Source organism: Lepisma saccharinum, chromosome 3 (genome assembly GCF_977018435.1).
Source record: "Lepisma saccharinum chromosome 3, izLepSacc3.1, whole genome shotgun sequence".
In the NCBI taxonomy this organism is placed as follows: domain Eukaryota; kingdom Metazoa; phylum Arthropoda; class Insecta; order Zygentoma; family Lepismatidae; genus Lepisma; species Lepisma saccharinum.
The window spans coordinates 78,820,335-78,841,574 of record NC_139231.1 but is presented as its reverse complement, the minus strand read 5'-3'; the positions used below and the strand labels follow the sequence as shown (position 1 = coordinate 78,841,574).

At 39.4% G+C, this 21,240-nt stretch overlaps 1 protein-coding gene across 2 annotated transcripts in view; it reads right to left on the bottom strand.

Moving 5' to 3' along the window:
* LOC145985177 (uncharacterized) overlaps nucleotides 1-21,240 on the bottom strand; it is a 70,660-nt gene that overhangs the window by 16,939 nt on the left and 32,481 nt on the right. For both annotated transcript variants that reach the window (XM_083118875.1, XM_083118876.1), the window contains exons 3-5: nucleotides 20,498-20,710; nucleotides 16,374-16,561; nucleotides 5,916-6,034 (exon numbers count right to left, since the gene is read on the bottom strand). In XM_083118875.1, the coding sequence (XP_082975001.1) occupies nucleotides 5,916-6,034; nucleotides 16,374-16,561; nucleotides 20,498-20,710 (520 nt within the window). The remainder of the gene's footprint in view (nucleotides 1-5,915; nucleotides 6,035-16,373; nucleotides 16,562-20,497; nucleotides 20,711-21,240) is intronic.

Sequence of the window (21,240 nt, the reverse complement as noted above, 5' to 3'; positions counted from 1 at the left end):
ACCCAGGACCAGGTCCTAGCACACCTCACTCGTCTCCGAGAAGGTCTACCAGGATTCGCTGTCCACCAGATCGATATGGTCATCAGCATACCTGATTTTGTTTTTTAATGGGACACCTGGAGGGATGATACGGTCCAGGTATTAAGCATATGGCTACAAGGTACGATCTTCACGGCCAGAAGAAGAGGAATCATAAGCAGATGTATTCTGCGTAATTCTTGTTATATCATTGTTCAATGTATTTGAATGTTTCGGACATAACGTCCAGTTTATATTAAATATGTTAATTGTTCACCGTCTGGTTTTTATCTTGTGCAACTTTTATTAATCTACATTACCATGTTCTTCACTCCGAACCTATCAAGTACATCTCCTGTGTGCACCTAATCTACAATAAAGTGATTGATGTTAACGAACCTGAACATGTATACATGCCAAAGTTTTTAAATTCAATTTGAATTTTATGATTTGTAGAGCAATAATAAAAATAATAACAAAGAATCTAAGACTGAAGGGCAAGACATGGAATCTTATTCCCCCCACCCCCACCCCCCGAGGAAAAAACCTGTGGACGACCTTGATATCAATCCAGAATCAGCACGATTAATTCATTATATCTTCATTACAATTTGGGTTCTGATCAAAATAAATAGTGTGCTTTTGTGTGGTAACAAATGGCTAAAAGATAGTACATTTCTGTTGCTCAAAAATATTTTTTGTTGTGGCGATCTTATCTTGATATCAAGTCAGAATTGCCATGATTAATTTATTAATATCTTGATTACTATTATTGTGCTAATTAACCCTAGCTTACTGGTGCCGTAAGAGAAACTTACTTACCAGAGAGGGGGGGGGGGCTCACAGGTAGACATTTTTTTATCACTAAAATTCCAAAACCGTTTTGTTATTGAATCCTGCTTTCTTAGTTGGATATATATCTGCAGTGTTTCATTAATTAATTATAATTACAAAAAATACCATCATAAATAAAAAATAACAAATTATTGCATGAGTGTCGCACACATATTTTACTATTCGCTAAAACTCACTCAAAACATATTTTTTTATTAATGTTCTTTTTTTTGTTTACAGCGGGGAAGTTGTATATTAATTATAATAATTACAAATATTACTATCATTACCAACCTATTCTACACTGTCACTGTCATGAGTGTCTCGAGTAACACACATTCAAAGATGATGCCTGATAGGCCCTCCAAATGCATTTTGCCTCCTATTTACATTACATATATGTTTTTTTGTGAACGTAGGAAATACAGAAATATTGAGAACACCGTAGGGAACAATGTAATTTATTTTCAATTTTCATAAAAATTTTCACAGTTGAGAAATAGAAAAGATAGTGGTGGTGGGCCTGGCAGCACTCCCTCAACCCCCTCCGGTAAACTAAGGTTAAAATAAATCGTGTGCTAACAAATGCCTAAAAAAGATAGTACATTTTTGTTGCTCAAAAATATTTTTTTGTGTGCGTAACAATTTTATCTCTGAAAAAAATAAATATTTTAACATTCATAAAGTTAAATTTTTGTAACACAATACATACAACAGTTAAAATCATATGTTTATGTGTTTAATAATTTCAACATTTAATTCTTACAATACACCTCTAACTATATGTTTTAATTGGTACTTCTCAGAGGCAGTGTGCAAATTAACGGGGAGGTGCCAGTGATTCCCCTGCCCCACTCACACACAGAATTTTATCCATGTCAAAAGAAAATTATTTTCATCCCTGCCAGCAATGTTTTATCCCCCTCAAAGAAAATAAAAATTGAAAGCATACAGTATAGCCCTTCTTAACCTTTTGCTGCCCAAGCATCTCGAACGAAATACCCAAAAGTAGTTGTGGTGTGTTTGTGTTTATATTGTGTTATAGTTGTGATGTGTTTGTGTGTGTCTTGTGTAGTAATTGTGCTGTCTAATGTGTTTGTGTGTATCTTGTGTAGTAGTTCCTCCATTCATATTGGAGGTTAGGCGTAGAGCTGACAACTCTGCACTGTAAAAAAAGAAATGTCAAGAAACAGCAATATAAGGCCATGGATGTTCCCAAGGTAAAAATTCCGGAGGTAAAATAGTCCCCCGTTCGGATCTCCGGGTGGGGACTACTTTGGGAGGTCCCTGGACTAAGGATAAGATTTACATTAGGAATAAGGATATTAAATTAGGCACCTGGAATGTTCTGAGCCTTTACCGGCCTGGGGCATTTCAGTGTACAGTTAATGAGATAGTTAAGTATAAATTAGATGTAGTAGCTGTCCAGGAAGTTAGATGGCCAGGAGAAGGAAATTGTAAAACTAAAAATTATACTTTTTTCTATCGTGGTACTGAAAATCATAATTTTGGAACAGGCTTTTTCGTAAATAATAGAATTATCTCGGCTCTTAAAACAGTAGAATTTATTAATGATAGGATATCATATGCAGTTTTACAGGATAGGTGGTGTAAAATTATTTTAATAAACATACATGCACCAAGGAAGATAAAGATGATAATACTAAAGATGATTTTTATACAAAGTTAGAATAGGTCTTTGATAAATTTTCTCAGTATGATATGAAAATTCTGTTAGGTGACTGTAATGCACAGATTGGCAAAGAAGAGACATTTAAACCCACGATTGGTTAAGAAAGTCTTCATGAATTAAGTAATGATAATGGTATAAGATTGATTACTTTTGCAACCTCAAAGAATTTAATTGTGAAAAGTACCACTTTTAAACATAAAGATATCCATAAATATACCTGGTCTTCTCCAGATGGTAAAACTCATAATCAGATAGATCATATTCTCATTGATAAGAGAAGGCATACTAGTATAATTGAAGTTCGTACACATAGAGGTGCTGACTGTGCCAGTGACCATTATTTAGTAATTGCTAAATTAAGAGAAAGACTCTCAGTCATAAATCATAAGCAACAAAATCTAAAAGTTATAAAATTTGATACAGGAAAGTTTACTGATGAAAGAATTAAGAAAGATTACCAAATTAAACTGTCAAATAGATTTGATGTTTTGCAGGATTTAAATGATGATGAAAATATAAATGAAACAGACGTAAATAAGAATTGGGAGCACATACGTAATGCAATAGAATCAGCAGCTAAAGAAAGTATAGGATACCATAAACCGAGAAAAAGTAAGCCATGGTTTGATAATGAATGTCATAATCTAATAGAAATAAGAAATCAGGCTAGACTTAGGTGGTTAAATAACTCTCATGATACAAATCTAAACAATTATAATAGAATAAAGCGAGAAGTTAACCACATGTTTAGAAGTAAAAAGAGAGATTACTTGAAGAGCAAAATTAACAAAATTGAAACAAACAGCAAAAATAAAAATATCAGAGATTTATATAAAGGTGTAAATGAGTTTAGAAAGGGGTGGCAACCTAAAGTAAACTTGATAAAAGATAAAAACGGTGATTTTCTAGCTGACCCAAGCGAGATTCTAAATAGATGGAAGAACTACTTTAACGACCTTTTAAATGTTCATGTAGGAGATAAATCAGAAGTAAATGAAGTACACACAACAGAACCTTTAGTTCCAGAACCTAACTTGACTGAAGTTAAAGATGCTATTAAAAGGCTAAAGAATAACAAAGCACCTGGCATTGATTTAATACCAGCTGAGTTAATTAAATATGGTGGAAAATCATTAATATGTCAAATTCATACATTAATTTGTTTAATATGGAATAAAGAAGAAATTCCTCAACACTGGAAAGAATCCATAATTGTTCCTGTGTTTAAAAAAGGTGTTAAAATGAACTGAAATAATTACCGTGGAATTTTTCTACTCTCAACAACATATAAAATATTTTCTAACATTCTTTTAACAAGACTAACCCCATATGCTAATGAAATTATAGGTGATTATCAATGTGGATTTAAACGTAACAGATCAACTACAGATCAAATTTTTCACATCAGACAGACACGTGAAAAAAAGTGGGAATATAATCAAAATGTCCATCAGCTATTCATTGATTTCAAAAAAGCATATGATTCGGTCAAAAGAGAGTTAGTAGAGTTTGGAATACCTAAGAAGCTTGTTAGTATGATAAAAATATGCACCAGTGAAACAGAAAGTAAAATTTGTGTGGGTATTAATATGTCTGACAAATTTACAATTCATGATGGGTTAAAACAAGGAGATGCATTATCTCCATTGCTCTTTAATTTTGCCTTAGAATATGCTGTAAGGAAGGTAAAAGAAACTAAAGAAGGACTAAAATTAAATGGTGTGACTCAGTTGTTAGCATATGCAGATGATGTAGACTTACTGGGGGATGATGTGAATACAATTAAGAATAATGCTAAAATATTTCTCAAAACTGCTAAAGAGATAGGTTTCGAAGTTAACAAAGAGAAAACTAAATATATGCTTACAGGCCGAAACCAAGTGTTAGGTAATAATCAAAATCTAATTGTTGATAACAACTCGTTTGAACCAGTTTCCAGATTCATATACTTAGTAGTAATATTAACAAATGAAAATTATATTAAAGAGGAAATAAAAAGTAGGCTTAATTCAGGAAATGCATGTTACTTCTCTCTTCATAAACTTTTGTCTTCTCGTTTAATATCTAAGAAACTAAAAGTTAAAATATACAAAACAGTAATTTTGCCTGTAGTATTATATGGATGTGAAACTTGGTCTCTTACATTGAAAGAGGAACATAAATTGAGAGTATTTGAAAATAACATCCTTAGGAAAATCTTTGGACCTAAAAGGGATGAGGAGACAGGTGAGTGGAGAAGGTTACATAATTTAGAACTACATAATTTGTATTCATGTCCAGATATTATTAGAATAATTAAATCAAGAAGACTTAGGTGGGCAGGCCAAGTGGCACGAATGGGAGAGGAAAGAGGAGTTTACAGGATTCTTGTTGGGAAACCTGATGGTAAGAGACCTGTAGGAAGGCCAAGACGAAAATGGAGGAACAACGTTGAGATGTACCTAAGGGAGATCGGTAGGGATGGAAAAGAGTATATAGAACTTGCTCAAGATAGGGAAAGATGGAAGGCCTGTGTTGCTGCAGCCATGAACCTTCGGGTTTAAGAAGGCTAGGGAGTTAGTTAGTTAGTTAGTTTTTACAATTTTATCTCGATATCAAGCCAGACTCGCCACGATTAATTCATTAATATTTGTGTGCTTTCGTGAGATAACGATGTCAGACGTTTGAAACTAATTTTGATAATTTATTAATATGTGGCGATTTCCACTTGACATACGTGGCAGACGAAGAATCTAGGATTCGATGGAATCCCAAAACCGGGTGGGTCGTTCGCACCCCCTCCTCTCCCCCTCCAACTCTCCGCAAATGGTCAAGAAAGGAATGGACATGCGCCAACCACCACGGAAGAGCCCTCCGATGTAAAGGGACGAGGTTGACTGCGCTTGTTAATGACATTTACAAACAATGTTGCCAAACTAAATGTAAATAAAACCAAGTATCAAACCATTTGTGATACACAAACATTGAATTTACGGACCATGATATACACCTTTCAGTAATGTCCCTTAAAAATTTGAAGGTCGTAAGTCCAATAGTTCAGGGGAAAACTGAAAACTGTTCTTTTCTTCAATGTAAGTAAATGGTGGGAAACTCGTCTCTCTTCGGAAAAAAGAGAAAAAGCAGGAACGGCCACGCTTGACTTCACCGTAAGATGATTTTATAATGCTTTAGAATAGAATAAGTCTCCAACTTTGCATGCCAATCAAATTAATTTTAGTGCAGAAATGCAAAATACATTGTATGCAATGGCAGATATGTTGCTAAAATGAAGACATAACAGCTTGGGATATGTATCAAAGTATAAATTACATTTGCATCCTTTTCTCACCTTCACTGATGTTTCACAAAAGATTAACAAAGTATTACCTACCACAAAATTTACGTAGCCATATCCTTTACCAACACCTGTTGCACTATCATGAACTACTCTCACAGATTCAATTTCACCACATTCGCTGAATATTTTCCATAAATCATCATCTTCTGCATCTGAAAAGTTTGAAAAGAAGGCAGTATTATCACATCAATATTTTCACTTTGCATGGAGACAGAACTAGGTTTTGATTTGATTTGATTTAGTTTATTTTACTTCGCGTTTTGTGCCTCTTGGCTAATTTGCGAAGATGGGGATGAGTGATGAAATGATGAAATTGATGAATGGACATTCACAAACAACCAAGCCCGACCGGGATTCGAACCCGGGACCCCTGGACAGAACTAGGAGTGTTCTGCATCCAAAATATAAGAAATCTCTATTTCTCTTTCTATAAAGCAAAGAAAGACAGCAAGCAAGCAGGGACGGAAACTAGTCAAAGGGTCAAAATCACTAACTAAAAAAAAAGGACCAATTACATCGCAGGATACTGATAAATTCACATATAAAACTGGGATTTTATTTTACAAAATTATCTGACATCCAACATTCTTGTAACCAATTATTGTATACATCTCTTGTACTGAATACAAAACTAATATTATGAAGATAATTGATTGATTTAGTTTATTTTACTTTGCTTTTCTGCTACTTTTGGCTAATCATGAAGATGAGGATGAATGGTGAAGAGGCTGATGAAGGAAAAGCCACAAACACAAGCCCCACATAGGATTATAGTGGTCGTGGATCCAGGCACCAGATCCTTGCTAGCCTGCAAAATTGAAGTTACCAGGGTGCATTGTGGGGGAAAGTAAAGTTGACAGTTGGGTGCCTTCTCAGTTCACCCCTTACACATCCTATTATGAAGATAAGGAAATACGTCCATTACTGTATTGTTGTCTTTATGCACTAAAAAAAAAAAAATAACTGCATCATAAAGATGGTGACTAACATAGTAGAAAGCAGAGAAAACAGCGCCTCCAAACTACTAATTAAATTTGTCAGCAGTTAAGGAAAGCCAATGCTCAAGAAACTCTTTCAATACAATAGTGGTTGTAAGTAGGTTAGAACAAAATGGTACAAAGTTTTATCATGGATGGAACTGGAAAATATTCTCAGCTCACTGTGAAGTTGTAACAACAAAAATTACAAATTGCAGTCATGAAAACACAATATATTGATTTGCTAACTTTAAAAGCCGACAAATTTTAAAGATAAGATAAGATTAAAAAAAAGTTACATCCTTGCAATAGAAAATGAAGAAAGGAGACATCTCCTTCACACTACTTTCTTCAGGGTTCCCACACAAAATTTAAAATATATTTATTTTCACGTTTTCCTGAGTTTCCCAGAATATTAAAGTTTTTACTAAAGTAATCAATACACAGTATATTGCTTCTTAAGACACTTATTCCCAAAAATAATTCTTTCAAAAGTGCTAAATATTATTTGTTTATAGAGTTGCAAAAAAGCCAGCTTTTTTGAATGGACGGTTTTTTTTTTCCAATAAAAAGCTGGCTTTTTTAAAAATTACGGCTAAGCTATTTCACTTGCATTGTCAGTTAAGAGTTTTAAAGGTTCATGAAGTCATATTTTGGAACTACCTAAATAATTTTACATCCAAGAGTCACACATTGGCCATTTCAGCTACTTAATAATTTGTTTTTGCCGTATGTGAGTTTGTGTATGTGTATTACCTACCCAATGGCATAATGATAACACTGTCTTATAATCAGTGGATACCAGGTTTGATCCTCAGTGGAGACATATTGCATAGCGATTCAGATTCCATTTTAAAACTGTAGGCCCAGTCCTGATTAGCCTATCTGAGCACAAAATGAACTTAATACAAACTTTCATGTGTTTATGTGATCATATCATTGACCTTTTAGAAACAAAATGATTTGGTTATACTCAAGTTGCATTCCTGTGAAAGTTACAAAAAATGAAGCAAATATTAAACTATTAGATGTTTCACGACAATTAAACACTTTGCTATTCACAATACGTATGCAGAACTACATGCATATATACCCCATTTAAAACACCCACCGCAAAATGACTTGGAACTCATGTGAAATCTGCCGTAGTAAGCGGTCTATCACTTTGTAGCCTTGTATCTAGTGTTGTTTTGTTTCGAACACAGAATTGTTTCTGCATGAACATATCTGGCAACAGTGCATTACTGGCGAGTTCATTTCATTTCGTATTGTTACTTGACACAGGAAGGGTGACTTTCTGCTGTAGTGTGTGTGATAAATTGCTGAGTTTCCGTGTGGTGCACTTTGTGTTGGATATTTTCCTACTGTATTTGTGTTGGATATTTTCCTACTGTATGTGTGTTGGATATTTGACTACTGTACAGGTGTATTTGTGATATGCCGGGAAAGTACTGTAGTAGTGTGAAAAAAGCCATTGCATGGCGAAGTGAAAACGTCCCGATAAAGACGATATGTAAACAAACTGGTCGTGCAAAAGCAACCATAATGAAGGTACTGGCAGCCGCCTCCGACTGTCATTCCAAAGCACAAATTTGGTGGTGGGAGGCAAAGAAAAACAACCAAATCTACAGACGCTCTCCTAATGAGAAATAAAGAAAAACTATTGACTGACAGCATCAGAACTTAAAGAAATGCACCTGAGTCTGCTGGAAAACGTTAGTGTTTGCACGATCCAGCACTGTTTACAGAAAGACTTAGATTTGCCATGTCATCCTGCTGCTAAGAAGTCACTACTCACCGCCCGCATGAAGAAAGACCATCTTGCTTTTGCAAAGAAATATGCACACTGGACACCAGCACAGTGGAGGAAAGTCATGTTTTCCGATGAAAGCTCATTCCAACTGTTCCGAATGGGAGTTGCTAAAGTTCAACGTCCATCATCTTCAGATCAATACGACCCAAAGTATACGGTTCCGACAGTTAGGCACTCCCAGACTGTAATGGTGTGGGGGTATTTATCAGGTGAAAAGGGTATTGCAGGTTTATATTTCTTACCGCAAAATGTGACGAACGCAGACCAATATAACAACGTTCTTAAGGACCATTTAGTGGATATGCTTCAGATCCATGAGTGTGATATTTTCATGCATGATAATGCTCCTTGTCACATGGCTAAGAAGGTAAGGAAATGGCTTGAGGGACAACAGATAAAGATGTTAGAGTGGCTTGGGAATAGCCCCAATCTCAACCCAATTAAAAATTGTTGGCATAGTATGAAGCAATTCCTGGCAAAGAAGAAGATTCAGAGCCTACAGACCCTCCAAACAGAACTGAAGAAAATGTGGTGCATTGACGTGGACTTAAATTACTTCAGAAGTCTTAGTGATTTCATGCCCAATCGCATCCAAATGGTTCTCAACAGTAAAGGCAACATGACTTCGTACTAATGTATGCATTTTTTGCTGTATCCACGTAATAGCTTAATAATAGCTTTTCACATGAATTTTCTGTATTTTTTGTGCTTTTGTTATGAGGTCCAAAGTCATTTTGCAGCGAATGTACTTGAGATCTGTATGCTACTACAAGGGAAATTTAGAGCCTAAAGTTACTTATCAACGCAAGTACTGTTGTTGGAAAATGGCCACATTTCTGATTGAATGTTTTATACAAATAAAATTAATATAATTCATAGGTCTATTCATAATGCATAATTAATTAATACTGTATTGTTATTATTACAAGAATATGTAAAATAAGGTATAACAATAGAGATATAACAGTACATATTCATTATCTAGCTTATATGTATTAAAACAACCAAAATTTGTATAAAACAACAGTACAGTTAAGAAATTTAATGTAAAAAAGACATAGAATTGAATATTTATTGAATAACAAAAAATAATGTTAGATCCAGTTCATGAAAAGCAAAGTTTCTGATTAACATTTTATGCATAAGTTGTAGCGTGCATAAATCTTCTTTGACACTGTCCTTCATAGCCATATGATCCTAATATAATCCTTGCCTTCCAATAAGTTCGATGGAAGTAAATAACCCTCAATTGTACAACAAATGTTAAACAAGCATATTTTCATTATTTCATCTTCGAACATTGTAATTTTTTTGGGGTTTGGGGGAGACCAGGGGCCCAAAATATGTCCTTGGGGGAGAGGGGAGATCCAAAAATGTGTAACAAAGAGAAGATCCAAAATTCTGTAGGGCTGATTGAATTAGGTTATTTTACATCACTTTTTTGCCAAGTCTCATCTTGAGGATATGATGAAATTGATGAAGGAACATACACACAAACAAAGCCTATTCCCAGGCCGGGATTCAAACCGGGACCCCTGGCGTCGTAGCGTGCTTTGCTAACAACTTTGCCATGGTGGTCGGCAAAATGCTCTTGAAGTAGGTACTAGAGCTAAACATGCAATTGTAGAATTGCAGTACTATGGTTCAAAGTAACAGGGGAAAAATCGACCCCTCCCCTCCTGACCCAACAATTAGAAATGCATGGTCACTTACTGAAAAAGGCTTACAGCTTGGTGCTTATTGTTTACATTTAATTCTCAGAAGTTTTCAAATAATACTGTGTTCTGCAAATTGAACAGCCTTGATAATTCTGTTTAGAAAATAATATATATAAAAATTAAATGATAATTATTAGCAATAATTATTATAATAAAGAACATATCTAAATGTGAGTTAACAAAAAAAAAAATATTTTTTTTCATGACTGCTTTGAAAAAGCCAGGACAGGGATTGAAATGAATGGACTGTCCCAGCTAAATTGGGTCATCTGGTAGCCTTGTAACAATGCTTGTACAAACTAAAACTACCAATATTGCAGACTTCTCGAACCTGCCTCAGTCTCCACAGTGGAACACAACAATTTGTTTCTGTATTCTGCACTGGATGTGTTGCATACGGTACTGCTCAACTACAACAGTGGCTTGATGTGACGACCACCAACGTGATTGCACCCATTGCACCGACGAATCATGTTCCAGTACACTCGCTCCATCACACCTAGTGTCTCGTCAATCTCTTGTGCAGCGACCATAACTCATGCCAGCAGTTCCTCCTCTGTCTCTACAGGAGTCTCGTACAGCATACTCTTCATACGACACCACAAGAAATAGTCTAATGGTGTTAAATCCGGCGAACGTGGGGGCCATGCAGTTGGACCACCTCGGCCTATCCATCTTTGCCCGAATATTCGGTTAAGATGTCTCCGAACGTCACGTGTAAAGTGAGGCGGTGCGCCATCGTGCTGAAACCACAGTTCCTGACGGACGTTCAATGGAACAGCATTCACGTACAAGGCCAATACTTCCTGTAGGAAGATCAAGTACACTGCACCCGTTAGCCTGGCTGGAAGAAGGTCAGGCCCGATCACATGACCATCCAGAATACCTGCCCACACCTTGTTAGGAAATCTATCCTGGAATACCCAGACATGTGTCGCATGAGGATTTTCGTCTGCCCAGACATGGCTGTTTTTAGAATTGAGAACACACTCCCTAGTGAATTTACATTCATCTGTGAACAGAACTCAACGTGGAAACTGGGACTCGTCGATGCAACAGTGCACAAACCACGTGCAGAAGTTAACACATGGTACAAAATCTGCTGGTCTCAAAGCCTGTACCCTTTGGTGGTGGTAAGGATGTAGTTGTTGGTCATGCAGAACCTCCCACACGATGCTATGACAAACACCCATTGCACGCGCAATTGTTCACATACTTGTTGATGGGTCCTGTTCAATGTGGTGCGGTACAGCCTCTTCCAATTCGGGCGTACGGCGTCTCTTTGGACCACCACAGTCCTTCCTGTTAGCGGTGAAGCTACCTCATTCTCGGAGCCTTTGCGTAATGCTGTTAAAAAGGGTATGCAATGGAGTCACACTTTGTGGATAACGCTCTTGATAAAGCCGACGGCTGCTCTTCCATTCTCTTCCTCTGCGCCATACACAAGGATAATGTCTGCGTATTCTGCAAACGTGTATTCAACCATGTTCATCGGAGATGCACAGGCATGTGAATGGGGGTCCAGGCAGGATACCGCCGCAAGGTAGACGTCATGTGCCATCAGGTGATCTTCTGACATCATGTACTGCCTACCCGGTTGCATACCAACACAGGCACATCCGACACGACACATTGTCACGGTTGTAGCACGGAAACGTATGGGTTCCTATTCCACATATTGTCTACTCAGTTCCCTCTACTAGCCCTAGGAGTTTGTAAGGAAAATTTCCGAGCACCCTGTATATGTGTATGTATGTATGTATGTATGTGAGGAAGAAAATAAACATACAATTGCTCAATCAGTAAAAGAAAGAAGAAAACGTGGAAAACATGGGAATGGCATGAAAAAGAACGTTCACACTAATCCGACAAAATGACACACTGCTGAAGTAGCAAAGGGAAACAAATGGCACAACAATGCTATCTGCCTATTTGTTATGTCAGACAGGATGTTTACCACCTGGTATATCCCCCTCGAGCTGCAATGAGGTCTTCAACATGCCGGGGCATGCTCGCAATGAGATGATCAAGTTCATCCTGTGGTAAACGATCCCATTCCTCCTGTGCTGCCAAAAGAAGCTCAAGTGGAGAGTCTGGGAGCACAGGACGGTGTGCCATTGCATTCCTCAACATGGCCCAAGCATGCTCGATACAATTCATGTCTGGGCTTCCTGGCGGCCAGGGCATTCTGTTAATTTGGGCCTGCTGCAGATAATCTTGCACCACCCCTGCACGATGTGGCCGGGCATTATCATCCATGAACACAAGAGTTGGACCAATGTTCCGACGGTATGGTTCCACAGTTGTTTGTAGGATGTCTCTGATGTAACGCGGTCCTGTCAGTGTCCCTTGAATTGCAATTAGGGGCGTTTGGCGGCCGTGCATAATCCCTGCCCAAACCATAATGCCACCTCCTTGGAATGGATGAACAGGTTGCACATGACGAAGTCTCTCCCGTGGTCCTACGCCTCTCCACACTCTCACACGTCTCGAATCAGGCCTCAGACAAAGCCTACATTCATCTGTAAAGAGTACACACGACCAATCTGCAGGTCCCCAATGCACATGTTCGCGTGCCCACACCAAACGATCACACTGTTGGTTTGCACTTAGAGGTTGCCGACGCATGGGTCTTCGGCAACGTAAGCCTCTTGCTCACAGTCTATTGCGAACAGACTGGGTCGAAACACGTACGCCTGAGGCTTGTTGGAGGTCATTTCGCAACTCATTTGTGGTCCTGGTATTGTGCCGCAGGGCTGTGATTCCTAGCAAACGGTCCTGGGCTGGTGTTGTTACCCGTGGTCGACCTGAACGGTGGCGATCTGCTACTGTCCCACTGTCTGTGTACCTTCTCCATGTTCTGCTGACATCGTTCTGTGCGATTCCCATCGTCGCGGCTACCGCCCGTTGTGACATCCCACTCTGCACGAAGGCGATAACCCTTGCCCAATCGAACTGCGATATTGTACGCCTGGGCATGTCTACAACGCACCTTCACTACTTGAGTCTCTCTCTACGTAAGTGGGAGATATAGCCTTGACCATTACCACCCACAATACTGAGATGTTCGAACACAAATATATGCTCAGCTGGTCGTGGCTGTCGTCTGAAGAGTGAGTTATGCGGGGTTGAATGGGTATCTTGCACAGCACAGTGTGCTTTCTCACAGCTGGCCCAGTGGGACATGTTGCGATTGTTCTTTCTATCATTTCTTGGGTGATGCAAAACTTTTTGTGAGCAGTTTATATATATATATATATAAAAATCAAAGAAGGAGAAAGAAAACACTCATCAGACAGTGAAAAAATTCAAAATTTTCGCTAGCTTTGTAGCATCTTCGGTGTGAGAAGAAAGAGACGAAACCAGAAGCTGGGCCCTGCAGAGTTGCCAGGTCCCCATCGAAGAAGAAGCGGTGCGTAGAACGAAAAAAAACATTGTTTCGTCACCAGGATCGTCGAAAACTGTGAGTGGGTGGGATGGGTTGGATTGAGAGGGGGGGATAAGGTGGGCTGAGGTGAGGACATTACTGGGAGGACTTGTTCAGGCCAGGTGGAGTGGTTGCACTCATGGCCGATATGTAGGCCCTTTCTCATCTTTTGCGAACAGAGGTGTTAGCTGGTTGGGGTAGGAGATGGATGATCGCTACCCGGAAGTAGTCGTTGAAACGGATGTTGTAGTGGTTGGTGTGGACAGCGACAGTGAAGTCCAGGTTGTGGGTGGAGGAGCGGTGGTTATTGATGCAGAGGTTGAGGACAGTTGATGTTTCCCCCAGGTAAAAATCACCACAGATATTGCAGGTGAGGATGTAGATTAGGTTTGAGGCGTGGCAGGCCCCTTTGGGATGGAGGATAAATTTGCCAGTGGCCGTGTGCACCTGGAGGGTGTGAGAGGTAATGAGGATGGGGCAGGTTTTGCACCTAGGGCGGTTGCATTTGTGGGCAGGGGGATGTTGGTTGTGTGGTAAAGGAGTGTTGTGGAGCAGGATGTTTTAGAGGTTGGGGGAAGGGGCCTTTGAAAACCACTCTGGGCTTGTCGGGAAATATGTTTTGGTTTCAGGATCACTGTGGAGAATTGGGAGAAGAGAGTGTAGTGTGTGCCTGATTTTGTTCAAGTGCGGATGATATTGGGTGATGAGTGCAGGTGGGTTGGTGGTTTGGTGACCAGGACGGACGGATATCCACGGTTGACCAGGGCTTGGTGTAGGCGGACGTTATAATTCTGGCGGGAGGTGGGTGAAGTGTTCAGGCGCTGTCCCCTGAGGGCCAGAAAGAATGGAATGGCTTTTTTGGTGTGGAACATGTGGGAGCTGGAGAAGTGTAGTTATTGCATGTGGTTGGTGGGTTTTATGTGGATGGAAGTAGTCAGGTGTCCTCCCTCGATGTGCACCTCCATATCCAGGAAGGTGATCTGGTTGGAGGAGTGCGTCCAGGCAAATTTTATGGAACGGAAGTGATTAAGTTGGTCCAGGAAAGCTGAAAAGGATGGTTCTCCATGTGTCCAGACCATGAAGATGTCATCGATGAAGTGGAGCCAGAGGAGGGGTTGGAGGGGTTGGGTATCCAAACACTCTTGTACAAGTTTGTCCATGAAGAGGTTTGCATAGGATGGGGCCATTCTGGTACCCATGGCTGTACCTCAGATCTGTAGGAAATGTTGGTTTTCAAAGGTGAAATTGTTACATGTGAGGACAAGGTGGATTAGGTGGGTCAGGAACAATTTCAACTTCACCCGATTTACACGGAAAGGTCCGGACACAGGAATTTACAGAGAATGCCCTGATTGTTTAGGTGAAGTTTCAAAAATGTAACCATGCTTATAAACTAACACAAGATAGAAGCAATTATAACATATTGGAAAATATTACTCATGGTTGTGTAATTCAGCACTATACTTTTAACCTTATAATGACCAACGCTAATAAGGCCATATATTGAGAGCTCTCAACATTTAAACAAGACTCACTATCACTCAGCACTTTTTTTCTCAACTTCTGGTTAGCACTTCCTCTTCATTCCACCTGTGTGTATTCTTAAAAACTTGCGGTAGAAGACACCTCTCGATGATCCATCACGCTGCATGCCTTTCCATCTTTCGAACTACAAGTTCACCATTCAAGTTCTCTTTTGGGCTCTACCAAACTATGTCCTTGTGTGTTTCGCAGTGACGAAATCTAAAAAAATGTCTACAGCTCAAATCACTGCAAACTTTTTTTTTCCTGCAAAGACGAGATGCCATAACTCTCTCCCACCGACTGCACTCTTGTGAGCCAAAATCTAGCACAGTCTACTTTTTAAAAGGGGAGTGAAGTCTTTTTCATCCTCATTTGTTCCGGAGGAAATCGCAAGTCCTACAGCAATCGGTTATAATTTTACTATATATTGCCTCAGTTTGAAGAATGTATAACACTAATTGATGAACCTTGGGTCGAAGTAGAAAATAATTAATTTTCCATTAATGGAACAGCAGGAACGAATGATTTGGATGTCTAGCATTCCCTATTATTCATTAATGGACCAATGGGAATAAATGGTAGATGTTTATGTCAGAACAAAAATACATCTAACTTTGTTGTTAAAGCAGTATTCTTTCAAATCTATATGTTCAAAGCATTTACAGTTCCAGGAGGTCTGTCAAGGGGTTTGCCACAATATTTTATAAATCACATAAGCCTGTGAAATTGTCTTGACGAAATAAATATAAATTGAGAAATACATCCTACCCCTTGTTTGTTAACTTGTATAATAACCATGCATTGTTAACACTTGCTTCTCAATCAATGAAATAAAAACACTTGCCAAAACAGATTTTTCTACTTCATACTATTATTGCAGAAATAATCTCATCAAACTGATGTGCCCAACCTACATAAGTGCTGTAATTATGAAGGGCTTTTGGTTGTGTAATATCAATTAATATTTTCAACCTGCCTTTAAAAAAAACTTTACTACTCACAATTTTCACATATATATATAAGTAAACTTACCAAAAGGAAGATTGCCAATGAACACAGCCTTTCTTTTTTCGTATGATTCTTTGTGATCAACGCTATCAACACGTAAATGGTGTCCACGAAGTAGTGATCCATTGAGATTCAATGCATTTCTCACACTTGATGCATCATGAAATACTACATAAGCTACTGCACTATTTCTATTTTCGTGAAACTGTTGTCTGAAAAAATATAAAACACACATTTTTATAGCTTTTTCAGAATAAAATTTTACATCTTATTTCTTGAAATAAGCACACGCATATCTGGAGGCTGTTCAACGTATTTCAAAATATTTCTTAAATACACTGCTGTTTGTGAAAATTGCAACACCCAGAAAGAATGGCCCGAATAAATCAAAACTCGGAGGATGTGTACCAGCAATAAGTGATTAGGATTGCAGACAGATGGTGTACACGTAGGGCCAGCAGCACCTTCTCTTGTGTGACCAGAAAGGTTAGTGTTATGCCAAGCTCAGTCAGTGAAGAGCCGTCAAACGAAGTGGAAACGTGATAGCAAATGCCGGTATGCCTCGTCTACGTCAAAGGGCGCAATATCAGCATGTGAGTGAGTTCTAACGGGGCAGAATGATCAGTCTCCGGGAAGCGGGTTTGTCATACCGTGACATTTTGGCTCGTACAGGGCATGCTGCTAAGACAGTGATGTGTGTGTGGAACCGGTGGATAGAAGAGGGTCGTATGCAGCGACGGGCAGGTAATGGACCACGCAATGTGACCACAGCATGGGATGACCGCCATCTTGTCCACATGGCTGTAACACTATGTACAGCTTCGCCCACAGTGTTAGCTCGATGCCGGAGCACTGCAATGGCTGTGGACCTCTCTGCGTCGACGGTTCGACGCCGTCTGCTGCGGGCTGGACTGGTGGCATACATGCCATTGCGTCAGCTTCCATTGTCCAGAAACCACAAACGCCTCAGACTGCAATGGGCACATGAATGCCGTCGTTGGCATGCTGAGTGGCAATATGTAATGTTTTCGGACGAGTCCCGCTTCAACTTGTCCTACAGTGATGGTCGCATACGTGTTAGACACTACCGTGGTGAATGCAATCTGGCAGCCTGCATTGTTGAGCGGCATAGCGGACAAACTCCAAGTGTGATGGTTTGGGGCACCATTGGATACAACATGCGATCTCACCTCCTATGTTTTGAAGGCAATCTGAACAGCAACTGCTACATCAAGGAGGTTTTAGAGCCCGAGGTACTGCACCTCCTTCAGGCAACTCCACATGCCATATTTCAGCAAGACAATGCCCAGGCACATCTGGCGAGGAATGTGCAAGCCGTCTTCAAAAAAACGACAGGTACCACTGCTTCGCTGCCCTGCACGTTCCCTGACATGTTGCCCATCGAACATGTCTGGGATATGGTTGGTCGACAACTTGTTTGTCACAGTCCTCCAGCAACCACCGTTGATGCTTTGTGGATTCGCATACAAACTGTGTGGAGGGAGATTCCCCAGGAGCATATCCAGGCCTTCTTTGATCCCATGCCACGATGTGTAGAGGCTGTGTTTGCAGCACGTGGCCGCTTCACACCATACTGAATTTTCAAGGTCAGAGATCATGTACAGTTCTGTAATCCTAATCATTTGTGTATTGGCATGTACCTAATCTGTGGTATAAACTTCATTTCAATCACACTATCCTTCTTGGTGTTGCAATTTTCACAAATAGCAGTGTATATAACATTACAGATGTTTTAACAGAAAAAAGCTTGTAACCCACACGTAAAGCCATAATTAGAACATATGGCAAACCATTTTTCGAAACAAAAAAAAAAGTGTCTCTCCTCCTCTGAAAGATAATTATGAGGATAACATACAAAACTTGTTTTCGAGGTGAATATCAAAAATCTGTACTGTTTGTTCTCATTCAAAAACTACTGGGACTACATAAATATCCTTACGAGTGATTTAACTTCACACTTAAAATATATATAAGAAAAGAATAAGGGAAGTAACAAAGCTGAACATGAGAGAGGAACAGTATGGATTTAGAAGAGGCAGATCAACAATAAATCTGATATTCACCATAAGGCAAATGCAGGAAAGGCACTACGAGTATGGAAATGATTTGATTGTGGCATTCCTAGATATAGAAAAGGCATAGGATAGCATGGACAGAACAAAGATTTGGAAGGCTCTAAGAGAGAGAAAGGGGTCGAGGAAGTTACAGTGTGTAGAGTGCAGAGCACATAAAAGGCCAACCAGAGCTGTGTGAAGACACCAGTGGGAAGAACGGAGTGGTTCAGTATAAGTAATGGACTAAAACAGGGAAGTGCTCTTTCCCCACTGCTCTTCATAATAACAATGGATGCAATTAACGAAGAGGTGGGGAAGAGGATGCGAGAGGAAGAGATGAAGGTCCTGTTGTTTGCTGATGACAGTAATATGGTGGAACAGGGAAGAAGTAGTACAGAGACAGCTTGATAGTTGGAATGAAGAAATCAGAAGAGCAGGAATGAAATTTAGTGCAGAAAAGAATGAGGTGCTAATAACAAGAAACAGAGCCAGAAATTAACCAAGAATAAAGATGAACACGGAAGAGTTGAAGGTAGAGGAGAGCTTCAAATATCTCGGACGCATAATTGAGAGAAGTGGTAGAATAGATGAGGAGGTAAACAGAAGAGGACAAATGGGTTGTGGACTACATCAAAGTGTTTGAAGATTAATATGGAACAGGGACGTACCTATGAAGTGCAAGAGCGTAATATACAACACATACTACGTGCCAATAATTATATATGGGCAGAGACTTGGACAATGACAGAGAGACAAAAGAAAGATGCGGGCAGTGGATATGGAATTTTTAAGGAGTATACTGGGGAAGACTAGAAGGTATAGAATAAGGAATGAGGAGATCCGACAGACAGTGTGTATGGTGAAGCTTCAGGACAGGATAGATCAGGTACAGATAAGGTGGTTCGGACACATGAAGAAGATGGATGCAGAAAGACTACCAGTAAGAGCTTACCATGCACAAGGAGTGGGAATAAGGCCAAGGGGGAGACCAAGATGTCGGTGAAAAAAGCAGATAGTGGAGAGTGTTAGGAGAAGAGGACAAGATTGGAACACAGTGGAAAGAGAGGAGTGGTGGAAGACCAAGAAAATATTGGAGGCTTGACTTCTATGCCGACCCAGCCAGAGGCAGGAAACAGCAAAGGATGATGATGATTATGACTAAGTTACAACTGTACAAAGTTCCAACTTCATCTGTGAAGGAAAGCTATTTTTGACACTGTTCTAAAATTATGATTTCACTGTAGAGAAGCAACATATCATGACGAAAAAGCCGTCAATATTCATCATCAGTTGAGGGATGTTTATCAGGACAATGTACTTGTTCACTATACTGTTCGGAAGTGGGTTAGTGAATTTACTGGTAAATGTCGATCAATTGAAGATTTGTCAAGGTCTGGCCCAACCATTTGTGCCACCACTACAGAAAACATCAGTCGTGTTGGGGCCCTGGTCATGGATGACAGAAGGCTAACTGGGTCTCATGACAGCTGGTTGAAGAGTATGGATATTAAAATGGATGATTATTATCGAGCGGTGGAATTGGGAAGTGCTAAAGAACCCAATATAATGTAGACATGAGTACTTGAGTACTTGTGACTTGTTTCAGAAGCTACAAGATACTTTACGAGGACATCGCTTCAAAACCATCGATGGCACAGTGCAGGTCTTAGGAAAATGATCCAGCTGATGGCATGAGGAAATTGCCAGAATTTGGAAACATGTGCTATACTCAGCAGGAAACTATTGTGAAAAAATACAGTAACCTCGTCCTCCACAATTATATAAATAGTTATGAGCATGTAATCACTTTTTTTTAAAATGGTCCTCATTACATACTTATATTTTGCTTCATTATGTAGCTTTCCACTTTTTAATTACAGTTACATGTACAAAAAAAAAGTTTGAAAATAAAGAGCCACCTTGGTGACCAACTTGCAATATCACCAGCCTGGGCATTTCTTCAGTGTCTCTCTGCGCCAATTTTTTTCTTCACTGTCGGCGGAAAAGGGGAGTAAAGTAAGAAAAAAAAAAAAGGAAAAGTCAATTATTGTAACCCACTCAATCAATGCTTACGTTTTAGCAGCCACAGTCTTGCTCATTCCTGGAACTGCTACAGGTACACAACGTATCCTCACTGACTTGATAGGCCCACACTTGGAAAAGTGTTTCTCTATCCGCATCCTTTTTATTCTTAATGGTACATTTCCAACGAACACAGTTTTCTTGGCATCTTCTTCCTTCATAAGTTTTCTGTTGTTTTCCACAAGTGATTCATCTCCTTCAGTCCTGAAAATATATAAAAGTTCTATAAGTGTGTAAGTTGTGCAAATGGTATCACACATGCATATACATACCATTACTGGAGACATAGGCACCGACTCCATTGGGTTTGGGGGGCTCGAGCCCCCCCCCCCCCCCCCCAATGTTTTTGCTTAAGAGGATATAATGTAGTATTTTGCTTCTCTTGTAAAGTTTACTCTGAATTGTGCAACATGAACTTACTTTTAAAAACACATTTGAAATGTTCTAGACCATCAACTTTGGGGGACTGAGACCGCTAAACCATGAACTTTGGGGGGGGCTATGACCAGAGACAGCAAAACACATGACTTATTACTGTAATTATGAGTATTGTTAAAATGTTTACTAAAAAGAGTTTCAAAAGACGATGTGCATGAACTAGGAGAGTGGATGGGACGTTCGGGCTACAAATGGCTCTCACATGACATTCAGAACGAGATCATTGATATAAGTTATTACGAAGATCTGTTTTGCGCTCCGTGGTAGCAGATATTAAAAGTCAGGAATATTTTGTT